The sequence below is a fragment of the Anabas testudineus genome, chromosome 14, assembly GCF_900324465.2.
Source record: "Anabas testudineus chromosome 14, fAnaTes1.2, whole genome shotgun sequence".
Classification (NCBI taxonomy): domain Eukaryota; kingdom Metazoa; phylum Chordata; class Actinopteri; order Anabantiformes; family Anabantidae; genus Anabas; species Anabas testudineus.
In genome coordinates, this window is record NC_046623.1 from 13,001,274 (window position 1) to 13,018,211 (window position 16,938).

Genomic DNA, 16,938 nt, shown 5'->3' on the forward strand with positions numbered 1-16,938 from the left:
GTCGCGCTGTCAAGTGCGTGCGCGCAGCTGGCTCGTCGCTCTCGGCGCTTGACAGATGGAGTTGGTTTGACGCGGAGTTTCGTCTGGAAGCATTTGTGGAGGAAAAAAACGGGAAGAAAGTCTGGATTTGTATCTGCAATGAGAACTGAACAGAGTGAAAATGGCGAAAACGCAACAAACTCGGTGAGAGCAAAGGAGGATGGAGCGTTATTAACATAAGAAGGATGAACTAACGTTAACACTAACCCCTCTGTTGTGTGGACAGAATCACAGAGGCCAAATCTGCATTGACAAAAAAAGACATTTTAAAGGTACTTTAATAGCATTTGATTCAGGCAGGGAGTAGCAGAAAGCTCAAAACGCTTTTATCCTTTTTAGAAAACACATTTAAATTCGGCACTAAGAGATGTAGCAGTGACCTCTTAACTTAACCAGTAAATAACATATAACTTGCTTGATAAACAACATTTTTAGATGTTCTCAGTCTCTAATCACTCTAGGGCATAGACATGTTACTACCACACTCCTTAAAACATGTATTACAGCTAGTGGCTTTAAAATATTTCATTCACATCAGCATTTGGCTCCGTAGACATCCACACAGGGTTTTCTTTATTCAGTGGCCTTTCTAACTAGCTATTTAAGCAGGCATGAAGTCAGGATTTAAATTATATATAAATTATGCAATGACAAGAAATCATGATGTTTTAGTGTTCTCTGCTTTCGGTATGAGATTTAAATAGGAGGTGTGAGTGTGTGTGTGTGTGTGTTGAAGACGGGAAGAAAGAGAATGAGAGACACCCACTGCCTTTGTCACTCAGGTCTGGTGGCATAGTGAGTGGAATGATAAACAGAAGCCTGTGCTATCCATGTCAGTAGCCCAAAATAGAGGCTAACCAAGAGGGTCTCAGATAGCCCCTGGACTCCATATAAGTCATATATGGTAATCCTGCTCTTGGCTTCCTTTGTGTGTGTGTGTTTGTGTGTGAGAGAGAGAGAGAGAGACATACCCTCACATGTCCACCTGCCATTGGGGCAGCAGGCTTTATATAGCACCTCTCACTCAGCACACACATTTTATTTTGTTTCTTGTGTCCGTGACATCAGAATGCTTTGTTGTCCACACCTTCAAAGGAACTCATTGAATGGGTACTTAAGAAATGACGATTATACATTATATACGTAGAGTTATTCACCTGCAGATTTGCTGCAGAAAGTTGAGATGATTGATACCACGGTGCAATAAGGATAGGATATTACCTTTACACTAACACTAGAAAGAGGAATAAACTGATAACTTGAATCTGTCTGGTGGCTACAAACAGTCCCCCTACCAGCACATCTAAAGCTCACTAATTAACCCCTTGAACCTCATTTGTTTAGTCAGTACAAAAACTAAAGCATAAAAAAAACAGCTATTTGCATTTTAATCAGGGGGTGAATTGATGGATATTGTCTTGGTCACTCTTGTCCTGGGGTGTTTTCTGCTTGTTTGGCTATTTAACTGTCTGTGCTGTACAGTTCATCAGTTCTCTCATATAACTCTCTATGAAACACAAATAAGCCAAATAATTTCTTTAAACCTGATAATCAGTGCCAATGTGTCAGCGCATAGATCGCAGACTACAATTAAGGCCCACTTTTATCTTTACGTTTGTCTGTATGGACTTCTGTTTGTCTCTAACAGTATAATTGCAGAGGCTACTTTGAAGATATATACATATATGTGATAACATGTGAACAAATGTATTTAAATTGTAACTTGTGGCCCTGTTTTGTCCATTTAGTCGTCCCAAAATGGGATTCACATGCCAGTCCATTATTGACCCAAACTATGTGAATGCCACAAAGAAAATGTCAGCCTGAGCAATGCTTTAAGAATTTTCCAGCTTGACCGTTGATTTCTCTGTGTTTTCTCTCAGCAGAGCGAAATGCTGATCAGCCAGCTGAGGGAGATAACTGGCATCCAGGACCCACAGATTCTGTACAGAGCTTTAAATGTAAGAGCTAAAAACTCATTGTCAGCTTCTGGGATCCCTGTCGTTGACCCATAAGACAACTGACAGTATTTATTTATACTGTGCCAGCTAATGAGTGACCTTTATAGAGCAAGTGTCACAGCACCACGGTCTTGTGATTTTCCAGCTACTGTATGGACAATAATAAAACATTCCCAACTCAGTTATTTTTCCATTTCTATATGTTCTAAGGGCATTTTGTTAGGTCTTTGACGGCTAAACACATTTACAAAAACAGTAAACAGACTAATTACCTCTTGTGTTGTTTGTTTTACCAGGGGCGTGCTGCCGTAGGTTTGGAAAAATGGGAAATGTTTGTATACTGCTGTTTTCAAACACAAGAGATGGAAAATAAATCCATCCACATTAATTAATCGACTGTCCTCTAAATTAACATATTTTTATATTATTATGTTAAAATTCTATGTATTTGTTTTATTTTAAATGTGTTAAGCATTTCAAATGTTTTATGGATTATTATTCTTTTATTGTTCCTATGATGCATATGATACTATATTATAATAATAGTATCCCACATATCTGCCATCATCATTTCCTTGTCCGCTCTCTCACAGGCCAGCCAAGGTGACGTTGGACATGCCGTTGGACTCCTGACAACACAGCCTGCGGAGGTTCAGGATCCTGGAGAAACACAGAAGCCAGGGATTCCTGAAGAGGTCTGGGAGGGGCAGAAAGGTACAGCTGAAGGCCCAACGGGCACACACCGCGTTCAGTTTCATACTGAAAAAAAAATGCAATTGCATTACTGCTAATGGACACAATGTTGAGCAATGCTAACATTTCCTTCTTGGATAAAAAATAAGCACCAACTGAGATCAATTTTGAGATTTTGTAATACTAGTTCTTGTAAATAAATGAGTCTACCAGTAACAGGAGAACTCATTTCAACCACCCAGTCAGAACTGTCAGAAATTCTGCTTGAATTTCTGTTTCTGTTCAAATGCAGATGTGTGAAGAGGGTTTGATTGGCAGATTGTCTGTTTCCAAAAGTTACATAAATATTTCAGATGCTTTTAGAGAATCTGACAAGCACTTTGAAGAAAACTCTTGACTCTTTTGGTCTTTTACTTCAAACATATCTCTACTGAATAAGTCTCCTTTGTCATGTCCCTGTATGTATGTCAGGTGTCCACAGGCTGAGGACAAGTAAAAGTAGAATTATTCAAAAATATAGCAGAGGAAATATTTTATAAAGAGCTGTGCAAAGTATTATATGCATGTTGCCATAACTACAGATGTGGGATGTTGGTTGTCACGTTGTTGTTTGTTTCTTGAGGAATTCGTAAAGATGAACTGCAGACTGCCATTGAACTCAGCCTGCAGGAGTCCCACGATGCCCAGGAGGAGGAGAGACAATTTCATAGGTACAGACAAATCTTTTTTTCTTCTTCAATGCTTGTTTTTTTAGTAATATAGTAATGATTTATTATTATTTTATTACTTATTGACTACTCATGGTTATCATTGCTAAATATAAGCAAAGTTTCACACTGTAGATTTTATGCAGACTTAACTCTTAAAGTTTTTACCATACAACCCACACACGACCAGGAATGTAATCCGTCAACCTGTGTTTAACTAAGCTGTCGAATCGGTGCTTTCAAATGGCTAATTTGATGTTCTGTAGGGCTCTAGAGGCCAGTGCAGAGGAGAATGCAGCCAGAATGAAGAGGAAGAGATGTGAAGCCCAGAGTGAGATGTGCAGCCCTGCAGACTGGATCCGTCAAGATGACTGGCCTGTGGGCATTCGTAATGTAGGAAACACCTGCTGGTTCAGTGCTGTCATCCAGGTGAGGATGAGCAGGGACAGGAGGGAATCAGTGTGTGACAGGTTACATCAATGTGCTGACGACCTGGACAGCTGGGAGGCTTTTCTGCTCTAAATCACGGGTGCTGTGGGTCAGACGACATTAGTCACACAGAACCCAGGGCCTCTGTTTTAAAACACATAGACATACTACTGTAACTAATATAGAAACAATTCTGACTAGTGTGGTTCAGACAAATAATAAATTCAACTGTTTCAGTTCAATTCTACAAAAATATGTCACGTAGACTACATCACATCAGTTGTTGTTGAAGACTTTAATGTACATCTGAATAAAAATAACATTTGTACAAGTTCCCTCACACAGCTATGGAGCACACACTTCACATATTAGTCTATGCAAAGAGCACAGTTTGACCTAAGATATCTCTTACTTGGCTCAACAGACGTTTATAGACTTGTCTGCTTTCCAGGATTTCTAAGTTCACTCTGTCAAAGTTGGCGAGCCTTGTTTTCAGGTAGCAAATGTATTTTTGACTGTAACCAAGTTCAGATCGTTTTCCACTGTAAAATTAGCTCACAGGTGGTTAATATATTTAGTGGTCTTCCATTTTTTTCTGTCACCTGGTTCAAAATGTGATCCCCTTTCAGTTCAGTTAGACAGATATGTTTTAAAAATGTCAAGACAAACACAAGATGTCACATTAATCTCACCTTTTCATCAACTCTGCACCACATTATAGAGTTAAACATCAGAAGCAAAACAAAAGCAGGTGAGTTTTCCTGCCAAATGAGAGCATACAGTATTTCTCTATGCTGCTAATTCTATTACATGTCCATTCCAGACTGGATTTAGTCAGGCCTATCAGGTGGCCCGGCTGAAACTGGACCCCTTATTGAGATGCACAGGCTGCACAGATAATTAAATAGCCAGTGATGTTATGATGGGCTCCCTAGTTTGAGCCTGAAAGGGACAACGACGAGGCAGTGATTGTTTGTCTCTGCTTAACTCAGATATGCTTCTACATTGATTATAAAGTCAACACCCTCGAGGACATGGGCTATTATCTGGAAATATGAATTGGAAAATGAGGCGGTGTTGTTTGAATACAAATGGTGTCCAAATGAGATCATTTTGTTTTTTGCTAGCGTTGATACTGTTTGTTAGAACTGGACTGATTGGTGTAGATTCAGCAGAGCCTGACTCTCGATAAAGCAGTCTCCTTTAAAAAAGTAATTACGATATCAGATCGAGGCTGAGTGACCACATGATTCAGTTGTCAGTTCATATTCCCCCTATTATCCTTTGTGGTATAAATTACAGTAAAAATGAGATAAGGTGTAATTGAATTTCCAGCTCAAAGGGAAACATATACTGAAGCTCCACTCACCACCTCACATGACACATAAGACTAACTGACTGGTATAAATGGATTTAGTTTGTTATGAGAAACACAAGTATCAAGTGTCATGGTATGTGTGCTTTACAGTATTTCTAAAGAAATATATTCTAATTAATGTAAACAACAGAAACATGGTAAATTGGCCATAGATTAAAGCTACGGAAAAATTGGAGCATACAAAGTCCAGTTATTTATTCAAAACGTTTCCCAAATGTCCATGAGTCACAATTTTGTCTTATGTCAGCAAAGGCAAAGGAAACAATTTATTATATTTTATAATGTTATATTATTTTTTTGAATATGTTGTTGATCGGCACACTCGACGCTGGAGGACCTAAAGCTGTACTTCATCTCATAAACAACAGTTGTTCTTTGCTACACTTTTATTGAAGCTAATTTAAAAAACTCATACTCCTCTTTAACAGCCATAATTCTTTCATACTTCATTTCACTTTCACAATTTCACAAACAGTTGCTCGCGGTGCGTTTCACTAAAAATTGAGTGAGAAATATTTGCTCTCAGTCATTAAATGAAGTTTAGAGAGGGAAAGATTGACTTCTCATTCATCAGGCCCATAAAATTTCAATTTTAGAGCTTACTTTGCATAAATATGTTTGTTCTATGGTCTGTCCGTGTGAGAACACCACTATAGTTTCTGGACATTTACTTCAATGCTACATCATCATCATGTTTTCTTGTTGCAGTCACTGTTTCACCTGCCTGTGTTCAGGAGGCTGGTTCTTAACTACCATCTGTCTGAGCGAATACTGGAGAAGTGTAAGAGTCATTCAGTGAGTAAACTCCTCTCCCCTGTTTCTTTGTTTCTTTCTCTAAACATTTAACATAACCACTATGTGATGGTATAAAGGGATTAAGTATCTGAGTTTGTGTTAACAGGACAAGAGGAACATAGCCTTCATGCAGGAGCTGCGTTGTCTGTTTGCCCTCATGGTGGGCTCAACACGCAGGTTTGTGGACCCTTCTGCTGCTGTGGAGTTACTGCGAGACGCATTCAGGACCAGTGAGGCCCAACAGGTACAACAGTCATTGAGTTATATTTCATTTCATTTTGCTTAATTTTAGATTTTTATTTATCAAACTTCTGTTTGCAATGTTCACCTTGATATTCCTGAGGACACAGCTGAAAGTAAAAGGTAAATTAGCATTTTCTTTTTGATATTCCCAAATCAGGATGTCAGTGAGTTTTCCCACAAATTGCTGGACTGGCTAGAGGATGCATTTCAGCTGGCTGCCAATGGAAAGTAAGTTATATGTTGATGTCATCCACATCCCACAGGTAATGAATACTTATTTATAATTTTCTAAATCACACAAATACATTTTTTTATTTTTAGTAACCCAGAAGACAAACAAAAAAACCCCATGGTCCAGCTTTTCTATGGCACTTTTGTCACAGAGAGAAAACATGAAGGTACGGTTTTGTTTGTGTTTTTTTACCAGTGTCATGATCAATGTGAATTCTGTTCACTCACATGTACAGTATGTGATTCTGCTTAGGTAAGACATTACATAACATTGAGCAGTTTGGCCAGTATCCCCTTCAAGTGAATGGCTTCAACAACCTGGATGAATGCCTAGAAGGTGCTATGGTTGAGAAGGAGATCGAATCCCTACATTCAGATCACATTGTTACGTCTGGCAGAGAGGTGAACAGCTTTAGTCAACTTATTAACCACAAGGTGACTACAGTCGCTCAGAGTTTTGTGCAATTTTGGTGCTGTGCCGTAACAATGTGTATTTTCTCTTGATTGCAGAGATGGTTCAAAAAGTTGCCACCAGTCTTGACATTCGAACTGTCTAGATTTGAATTCAACACCCAGCTTGGTCGTCCTGAGAAGATACACAAGAAACTGGAGTTTCCACAAATCGTTTATATGGACAGGTGAGATTTGTACAGATAACAGAGGCCACAGAGCGTGCACTCATTCAGTATAACCTTTGTTAGGAAATGTAAAAAAAAAAACCTTCAACGGGCAAGGGGATAAAAAAATATGTACTTATGTTTTTACACAGATATCTTCATAAAAATATAGACCAGACCCATGAAAGGAGAGGGGAAGTGAAAAAATTGAAGGAGCAACTTGCACTCCTTCAACAGAAGCTGGAGTGGTAAGTTACTCTGTAAAAGACTGAGTTCTCATCCATAGGAACAAATCATGGATTCATTCTGACATGTCTGTATTTTCAGCTACAAAAACTATGGCTCGGGACCTACCAAGTATCCTCTGGCAGACATGTTGCAGTTCGTGTTGGAGTTTGCTACCACAAAGCCTACAAGTATTTCCCCAGCTGAAGACTTGAGACCAGCTGCATCCTCACCAACTCCTGCAAACCACCCCGTCAGTGAACCCGCCTCCAAAGACAACAGGTGCAGTACACAGAGGAGCAGAAAACAGAACAAGACAGTGGCTCCTGATCAAACACAGCCGAAAAGATGATTGGCGATCAACTTTCAGCAGCACAGCAGTAAAAGTCAGCTACAGTGTGTCACGTTAGACACACATAACAACAAACATATTGTCAGTTTCTATTGCCTTACTGGTAAAATTCCATCTCAATTCGGCTCTCTCTCTACTTAAAGTGGTTTGTTCACAAATATAAAGAAAATAATCCAGTAATGGATTTGTTGGTTTGTTTTGCTACACTAAACAAAATGGTCAATGTTTTCTGTTATTCTCTTTGGTGCTAATTTCGCCATCTTCAGTGAACCCGGAGACCCAGATTCATCATCAGAGAGCCAGATTTCCAGTGTTTCAAGTTGCCAGCGAACCCCCATATACAAGCCCTTCACCCAATGCAGACACCCTCTTGACTGCCCCCCACACCCAGCCCCTCACAGCATCACTGAAGAAGAGCTGCACTTCGTTAAGACCTGCCTGCAGCGTTGGAGGACTGAAGTAGAGAATGACATAAATGGTACAATAATGCAAATACTGACACTGCTTTTAACATAATTGTCACATACAGTGTGATTCAGACTAACATTAATCACATTCACTGACACCAGTCTTGATGTGCTTTATCTAATTTACTATTATGGGCTGTGAAATGCTGGGTTCACTTGTCGTTGTTTGATGCTGGACCAGTAGTATATACTTATAAGCTTTATCAGAACTTCATCATAGAGTTGGGGTTGATGAGAGTGAATGTGCAAGTCATAAAAGCCACACGGTGAATTCAAAGATTCTTAAATGCTGCATCACACTGAGGAGGCCTGCAAATCTGGTGATAAATCTATGAGTTTATTAACACACTGAACTTTATACATAGTTGATTGATCCATGTAAAAGGTTTTTATATGACTCTATTTATATGACTAACTGCTACTTCACTACTTCAGCCATGACAATGTAATTTCTCCAGACTTTCCAGATTGTCTGCTGGGCTTCTGTGGGCTTATTTCTTGCATTTCTTTTCTATGTGTATGTGTTTATCAGAGCTAAAGGCTAGCATTGACAAGCTCACACAGGTGCTTGAGGGCATGTACTCAGACAACAGTCTCTGCCAGGTAAGAGCTTCACTCACTCACTTCCCCCTGACAAACAGTTTTTACCTGAGATTAGATGAAGCTTTACTGGTTTCCATGGAGAAACATGGTCACTGCTGTCTACCAATCTTCTCTTATTCAGGTACCTTATAGACTCCATGCAGTGCTCGTGCATGAGGGCCAGGCATCAGCGGGTCATTACTGGGCCTACATCTATGACCACGGCAACAAGCGCTGGATGAAGTACAATGACATCAGCATCACTGAATCGTCATGGGAAGAGTTGGAGCGAGACTCCTTTGGGGGCATGACCAACGCCAGTGCCTATTGCCTGATGTATATTGATGACAGGCTACCCCACCTTATTACAGGTACATCGGCGTATGCATTTTAGTTACCAATACTGCCTTACAGAAAGTGGAGACATCTCATAACTTACTGTCCTATATATCTTCTCAGAAGACACAGATGATGAGACAGGTCAGGTGCTGCGAGGCATAGACTCCCTGCCACCCCTGCTCAGGCGTTACGTCCATGAAGACAACCGCTGGTTTCAGCAGGAACTCAGTGAATGGGAGGAGCAGTTCTGCCAGACGGCAGCCCCACAGGGAGAGTCTACGGCTTCTGCAGAGCCCCCTTCCACCAGCTCAGACAACATACAGCAAACACCTGTCAAGCCAGCACCCCAATCAGGACCCTCTCCTGAAGAGCTGGAAAATGGAGCTGATTCAGAGCCACAACCAGATCCAGAAGAAGTGAAGGATCCAGAGCCTGATCCCAGAGAAAAGCCTGACGGTGAGTAGAGAAAGGAGAATGAGGAGAAGTTGTATTATAACATACAGTAATAACTACACAACCGTCATTCCACAAAAAACATGTAAAAATGGATCTTACATATTATTATATGTGCAGGGTTAAAAGATCTCCCACTGTAGTATTCCTTCACATTTGTTTTACTCAAAGTAATTTCTACAAAGCACTACTGTTCATTGGAATATAAATGCATATTCACTCTCTTGTTTTGTTGTGTGTTGTTCTGTTTTGTTTTTAACCACAGAAGAATCAGAGTTAACTCCAGCACCACCACAGACACCTGGTTGCCAGCTTTACGACAGCAGCACTTCAGCTGTTGCTGACACCGTAGAGCCCAATCAGATCTCCGCCTCAACTGAGGAGGAGCTGCAGAGTCAGGTGGGGAAGTCCATGACACCCTGGCTCGCTCGCTCCCTGTCTGTTGAATATGGGTCAGAAATTCTAGGCCACAAAAATAAAGTGTGTACATGTGGGTCAAGGATCTCTTTTCAACACTTAGCATACTGATGGAAGTCCAGGCTTAATGTCAGGCTGGGTGTAGAGTAATGTGCAGATAAAATAAAGGTCAGGAGTGATTACTGCTTTTAACTGTTTAGTTTGATAGTCAGTAGCTTGTTAAGAAACACATAATAGAGAAAATAGAGTTACAATTACAGTAATACTACTAATAGTGGTAGAGATACTAGATTTGTCATTGAACATTGTAACACAAAGTGCTGTTATAGACTAAACAGCTTGTTCCCAAACACACAGAACTATATTGGACAAGTATTTCTATTAAATCTCAAGTATACATACATATCTACAACTGCACCATTCAGCCTAACAAATAACCATACAGTTGAATCTGCACCTCTGACTCAATGTGAACAGAAACATCTTCATTATAAGCTCTGCAAACACAGGATTTTCTGCAGCCTGTGGCAATAAATAAACAGCTCTGCGATACCACTTATGTGTTGTTGACATATCAGGAGCACTATTGAGAAGCTGCAGGCTTTGTGCTGACCCATCTACCTACATACAGTATAATAAGGCCTAACTTTTTACAGCCATTTTGAAATTCACATGCTCTACTTTTGTGTTAATGTGGAAGTTAAAATAGAAAGACTTGTTCTGTAGTTGACCTGACATTTCCCTGATTTATTTATTTCTGTACACAAGTGTGATCATTTGTTGATTACATTATTACGTAGAAGCTGGGAAAGACTTTTAAACAGTGTTGTGATAAGAAAAAACATCTTGGAAACACTGAATGGGAGAAGCTGATTTATCTGTTAATTGTTCTTCTGTCAGACTCCTGTTTATGAAGCAGAGCTTGTCAACCAGGCGCCACCTGATGTCCGTGTGGAAAAGGACGACACAGCAGTTGCAGCCCTTGGCCCTGAAGCTGAAGCGCCAAAGCCAGAGGCCATCAGAGAAGCTCCAGAACAAGAAGCAGAGCAAGAAGCTGAGGAGCAGCAGCAGGAGTCCCCAGCTAGACAGCGACAGACCGAGAACGAGGTCTCAGAAGTCGAGATCCCAAACGTGGGGAGGATCATGGTGAGGGCTGATGCTGATGGATACAATGAAGAGGTAGGTACCTTTGGTGATGGACTGTAACATCTACAGCTGCTGTGATGCTGTTTTGCAGCCACAAAAATAAACTGAACATTTTGTTCTTCATTAAAATAATTCCTTTTCTATGTTTTGTGCCCAGTTGGGATTTATAATCACAACAATCAGTTTCTCACTGCTGTGTCGTTGCCTAGATGATGCTGACTCCAGCTATGCAGGGCGTCATTCTAGCAATAGCCAAGGCCCGACAAACTTTTGACACGGAAGGCCCTGAGGCTGGCCTCATCAAGGTAGGGTATTTTAGGGCTACTGACTATGTCACGACAGTGCAGTGCACAAAATAACTATGTGATTAAATTCCTTACTTTAAATTTAAGTGTCTCTGTCCCTGTCTGTCACACCAAAAGATCTCCTATTTCTGTTGTTATGAATTTAATCCCTCTTATATTTTTTCACTTTTAACTGCAGGTTTTGTTGCAATATTATCAGCTCACAACATGCAGTTAATTGTATTTTATATTAATTAGCTCTCATTAGAACATCAGAATCCACTAATGATTTTGATCTATAAATAATAAAGATCAGAGTTTTTCTAAATCACATTATTCTAAAAGTAAGAAGGTCACACATTTAATGAGAACACAGAAAATCATTGAAAAGTGTTATGAATGTACAGTATAATATTAAATATCTGCCCTAAAACCTCACTTTAATTGCTTTGGATAAAACGTCTACATCAACTTTCATGAAGCTATGCTGTAACATTGAGTGTATCAGTCACTATCAGGTCAAATCAAGAAACATAACTTCACGTTACATATTTGTGACCTTTGTGACAATTTTGGGAGCTTGAAATATTCAAATCTTTCCATTAGGCTTTCCACGAGGAGTATTCCCGCTTGTATGAGCTCTCCCAGGAGGAGACCACACCCCAGGAGGACGCTCGCCTGCAACACGCTCTGGTCTACTTCTTCCAGAACAAAGCACCCAAGCGCATCATTGAGAGGACACTGCTAGAACAGTTTACTGACCGCAACCTGAGCTTTGATGAGAGGTAAACGTAGATAAGAGATAATTGGGTATTTGATGAATCGCAGACATTAATCAAACATCAGTCACTTAAACCAAAGTATTAGGTTTCAATTAGATTTTGTCTGATGGATTGTTTATGTACAATGTGTGCACAACTTTACTCACAGTAGCAGCACTTAATAGATTTAGCAGAGAAACAGCACACTATACAGCATGCATAGTATGCCCTCTAGTGTCCATAGCTCAGATCCGCAGCTTGGTGTGGATAATGCATGATGATCAGTCCAGTTGTACTCTCTTCATATTTCCTTTATGTACATGCAGGGCCATTAGTATCATGAGGGAAGCCAGAGCCAAGCTGCGCCTCATCAAGCCCCAAGACATGGACATGGATGAATACATGGTACCGTGACTTAAGTGTTAAATGCAATGACTTATGAATGTTTTACCCACAGGAAACAAGTGGGTTTTCAGTAGACAAAGAAATAAAAAGTGCGTAATGGCTTGATCGGCTGTCAGATGTCCATCTAGTGTAGTATTAAGCTGTCTGCAGTAATACAACCACATTATTACATGGTTGTCTAAGCTTTAGGAAAGAGGTTTTAATACACTTCAGTATGTAAATCCCTAATCTGACAAGTGTTTTTGGGTCTGCCTGGTTGGAGATCCAGCAGCGAGTATGTAAACCCAATGTCAACTTGTCTCATTGGAGTGAAAACTATGTAGCTTCCAGCATCACATATCTGTTTGAGTGACAGGGAGCTTGAAACTGCTTCTTAATGACGATAAGTGATTTAAAAATAAATACATTTAATTAATCAATAACCTAATTGTTAAAAAATATGCTATAATTATCATAATAATCTATAATTATGTCAACAAATTCCATTAATTGACCTTAATAACTACTGTGATTTTTTAGAAAATATAAGTGTTGCCACAAAGAGCAAGTAAACTGATTGTTTGATGCTTGTTCTGTGTGCTCTTTCACAGCAGTGGCACGATGACTACAGGCTGTTCAGGACTGTGTTTGTCTACCTGCTGACTGGACTCGAGCACTACCAGCATGGGAAGTAGGTGTTGGTCACTACTACAGCATGTGTCCGATCAGTTTAACTTGTGAAAATGGTGTTTCTCACAGAATATTGGTACTGCGTATTTGTAGGAGAATGAAACTTTAACTGGTGCCTTGTTTGTTTGCTGCAGGATTCGCGAGGCACTGATCTACCTGGCTCATGCGTACGAGACCAATGATGGCCTGCTGAGGAATGGAGAGAAACGGGGAGTGGACAAGTCTCTTATTGCACTTTACAGGAGAAAATGCCTCACTGTGAGTAAGGAATCATTATTACAGTACATTACTGTGAAGGTTTGATGTTACTGGAAAAACCACAGAGTTTAATCCTCCTGTATAAACAATACAAAGTAATGTACCGTATCTAATTTACTCAGTGTGAAGCAATTGAAGTTAGTGTGCATCTATAAGTGTCATTTTAATTTTCTTCTCCGTCCGTCTCCTCTTTCCAACATAGGCGTTGAATGAAAGAGCATCGCGGCTGTTTTGCAGTGGTGAGGAGAGCAAGGTGGAGGAGGGCGTTGCCATCATGGACGAGGCTGTCATCCCCTGCCTTCACCTAATGAGCCGCGACACGGCTTTATCCCTGGAAGACCGGGATGCCATGGAGAGCATCCGCAGCCACTGGTGCTGCTGCCTGGGCCAAGACATGGATGGTGAGATTCTGTTTATTAGCACATCATTTATCTACTGATTTTAAATCTTCTTAAGTCACGTTTGTGGAGCTCCATCTCTCTTTTTGTAAATAATTAACCAGCATTTTGATTACTGGTATTTACTAGTATTTATTATGTTAAACCATTAATATTAAATTTAAAAAAGCCAAACTTTAAATTTTAACCTAGATGGAACTAACACTAACTTACTTACTAACTATAACTAACTGTAAACTTCAACTCTAAAATGACCCTCTGTGTTCAGACTCATTGCAGGTAAAGCTGGGCGAGTTTCTGCCCAGGGTTCTGGACGGTTCAGCTGACACTGTAGTGCTTAAAGACCCTCCCAAAGTCCATGTCCACCAGGCCCACGACCTGTGCAGTCGCCTGGCCGCTGTCATGGAGTCTATCCACAACGCCTCGATAGTCATAGTCAAATAAAGTCCTGAAGAAAACCACCAAACAACCTCCTTGACGGTGCATTCTGCCTTCAAGCAACATGGCTGACTGAGTGTTCTGTGCTAACAGACTGTGGGGTGGACATAGCATGTAGTTTTGAACAAGCCAAATGACGTAGGTTACTGTATCTACTGGTTTGGCATTTCACGAGGATATCATGGATAGATGTTTTAACATTGCAAGCTACAAGGACTCATTAGTGGTACTGTAGATAGGGGTATAGCTGTCACCACATGCATACATGGCCTTTAAAAAAACATTGCTGCAAAACATTTTAAGTTTAAGTTCCCATAGAGCTTTATGTCATGTGACTGGCATCCACCACCATGAGCCACCTCCACCAGCTGAAAAAATACACAACATAGAAATCATAATGCCTGAAAACAGTAGGTAGCAGCCCACTGAAATGTTTCTCCTATGACCACAGAAATAACTAATGTAAAGTAAAGTAATGCAGTTACTCTCTGCACTGATCTTAACCACCTACTTTTCTGTGTTGCACCCAATGGCCAATCAATTATTCGTGAAATCAACTTGCTGAACATGAAATCAGTTGAGCAAAATCTAAGATTAGTGTGTTTTACTCACAGGTAAATTTGTTAGCTGAAAATACTGGCAACAGCTGGACAGTCACTCAGCTCTGCAGAGGCTGACTGGATTGGTAGGATTGTGTTGCAAAGCAGTTTGAAAGCACAATGAGGCCTTTACACAGGGCTATAAAAAAACACTAGACATCGATTTGCACAATAATAAACATTGTTTATTTGCCTTTTTAAATATGTTTTATATGACTTTACTTATATTTTTCCAAAACAGTTGCTGAACACTTTTAACTTCAGACAAAGCGAGACAAATATATATCCACAGAACTATTACATATAAAATATTAAAGGAGGCATTCTATACAACATTTTAAAAGGAGCAAGCCTTCTTTGTGTGATGGTTTTTTATAAACCATGTAAACCCTCTGAAAAGAAACACTCAAATCTTTTTTTTTCTGGTGTCCCAGATGCACAGAATCAGGAATGAATCCTCTGAATTAGGATTTTCACAACAGCAACATGGAGCTACTGTAACAGCCATTTCTGGCTGCTGCAGCCACACTGCTTTTTCACATTGTACTCTGTGATAATACAAAATAAATGTTTAAATACTCTCTGTATACTCCTTCTTAGTTGGACTCTCCATTAAATGCATGATGTCATTAAGAGAAATATAGAACAATTCCAGCCTTGTACTGAAGCAAGTACGACCCCTTAGAACCCGACAGTTAATTTTATTCTTTCACAGATTAGCCCACAGCTTGATTAACCTTGGTTCTTGCTTGTTTCACGGGCCATTTGTTATCTGCAATTCAGGAATTATGTGATATTTTCATGGCTTCAACTAATCTTATCACATTCTCAGAAGCCCCTTTTATCTTTACACAGTTGTTCTAAGGTGACAGGTATTGTTACTGTTCCATCTGCAGACCATTATTTGAAGGATGTGCAGGCATACACTCGATCATATTTTGCAATAATATGCACACAACACTGTTTACAGTAGCCATGGGTCACCGTTATGTTTACACTAAGTTAAAAAGTGTTACCATTGTTATCATTTTGAGTACAGAACCATGACCGACAATATCCTGGGGATATTTTGAACACAAAACATCCCAGTGGAGTTAAACAAAGCTCTGTTGTTAAGTTCAGTGTACATAAAAGGGTTGCATGCTGCTTTTTTGAGTCAAATGATGGCAAAAACATTTATTAGCACACAACATATAAATACCTGCAGGTAGTTGTGGTTGCACTGTGAGTCATAAAAATTTAGAAAGTGAGTGGCATCAACATGACTGTTTATAAAAATAGGCTACAAGCCTCTTCGCATTAATGAGTCATTGGTAAAGGATGGTGTTTCCCTCAGATGTAGTAACAAATACTTTTTGAATCCTCTTTTACACCAGTGTCTCTACGTAATTAAATGGAGTCCATTTACATTGACATTTAGTTATTTAAAATGTCCTTTTATCCAAAGCAACTTACAAGTGAGGTACAAAGAAACCAATATAGTTAAGTCAGTGAGAAGACATTGAAAGCAAAGTGGAGAAAAAATGCTTCAGTTTCATCAGATATAAGTGCTGCATAAGAAAGAACAGAGTTTTTTTTAACATATAAAAAGCTGTGAAGGAGTAGTTGCAAAACAGTAAGACAGCGAAAGAGGCTTAATTTCAGTGAGTGCTATAATAAAGTAACATTAGGGGCAAATAAAACATGCTCAATTTAGAATTATACAGGCTATTTCTTTTAATTCTGTAGGATAGTGTATCTTATGCTTGCTAAGGTCCTTTGACACCTAACCTGTGTAGTATTACAGTGTGGGGAATTTTTATTGTCCATTTTATTGGAAAAAAATCACTAACCTTCAGGGCCTACTATCAATTTTCTGCATGAATGGCCACTGCACAGTATATCACTAGCACACCATCTGCAGGCAAAATAAACTATATGGGATTGGTAATGGTGAGGGCTCTTATTTAATGTATGTAGTATTTAAGAAAATCTAATGTAGAATCATTTAAATAAGTTTCAAGTTTAAAACTGTGTAATTATGGTATGTGGGTACCTTACTGTACTAGTATG

The 16,938-nt window shown here is 39.6% G+C and overlaps 1 protein-coding gene across 2 annotated transcripts; it reads left to right on the forward strand.

Moving 5' to 3' along the window:
- The first annotated feature begins 50 nt into the window (after positions 1-50).
- Positions 51-15,461, forward strand: usp28 (ubiquitin specific peptidase 28). 2 transcript variants are annotated; one of them, XM_026373498.1, is made up of 26 exons: positions 51-183; positions 1,926-2,000; positions 2,594-2,714; positions 3,316-3,403; positions 3,667-3,829; positions 5,916-6,002; positions 6,109-6,246; positions 6,403-6,473; positions 6,567-6,643; positions 6,730-6,878; positions 6,987-7,114; positions 7,246-7,341; positions 7,421-7,600; positions 7,937-8,148; positions 8,670-8,740; positions 8,862-9,090; positions 9,179-9,514; positions 9,777-9,910; positions 10,829-11,107; positions 11,284-11,379; positions 11,965-12,143; positions 12,446-12,524; positions 13,115-13,194; positions 13,328-13,451; positions 13,654-13,852; positions 14,118-15,461. In XM_026373498.1, exons 1-26 carry the CDS (start codon positions 139-141, stop codon positions 14,291-14,293), a joined length of 3,612 nt encoding a protein of 1,203 aa, XP_026229283.1. In that variant the 5' UTR covers positions 51-138; the 3' UTR covers positions 14,294-15,461. The 2 variants fall into 2 exon arrangements, with proteins under 2 accessions (XP_026229283.1, XP_026229284.1); XM_026373499.1 differs by having other exon boundaries at positions 64-183; positions 1,923-2,000; positions 3,328-3,403.
- The last annotated feature ends 1,477 nt before the right edge of the window (positions 15,462-16,938 follow it).

Bases quoted from the DNA above. Each gene is read 5' to 3' on its own strand.
- usp28 (XM_026373498.1), top strand. From the start codon at position 139: ATGAGAACTGAACAGAGTGAAAATGGCGAAAACGCAACAAACTCG. The intron at 2,001-2,593 runs GTAAGAGCTAAA...GCTCTCTCACAG, and splicing joins TTCTGTACAGAGCTTTAAAT to GCCAGCCAAGGTGACGTTGG. The intron at 6,879-6,986 runs GTGAACAGCTTT...TCTTGATTGCAG, and splicing joins TTGTTACGTCTGGCAGAGAG to AGATGGTTCAAAAAGTTGCC.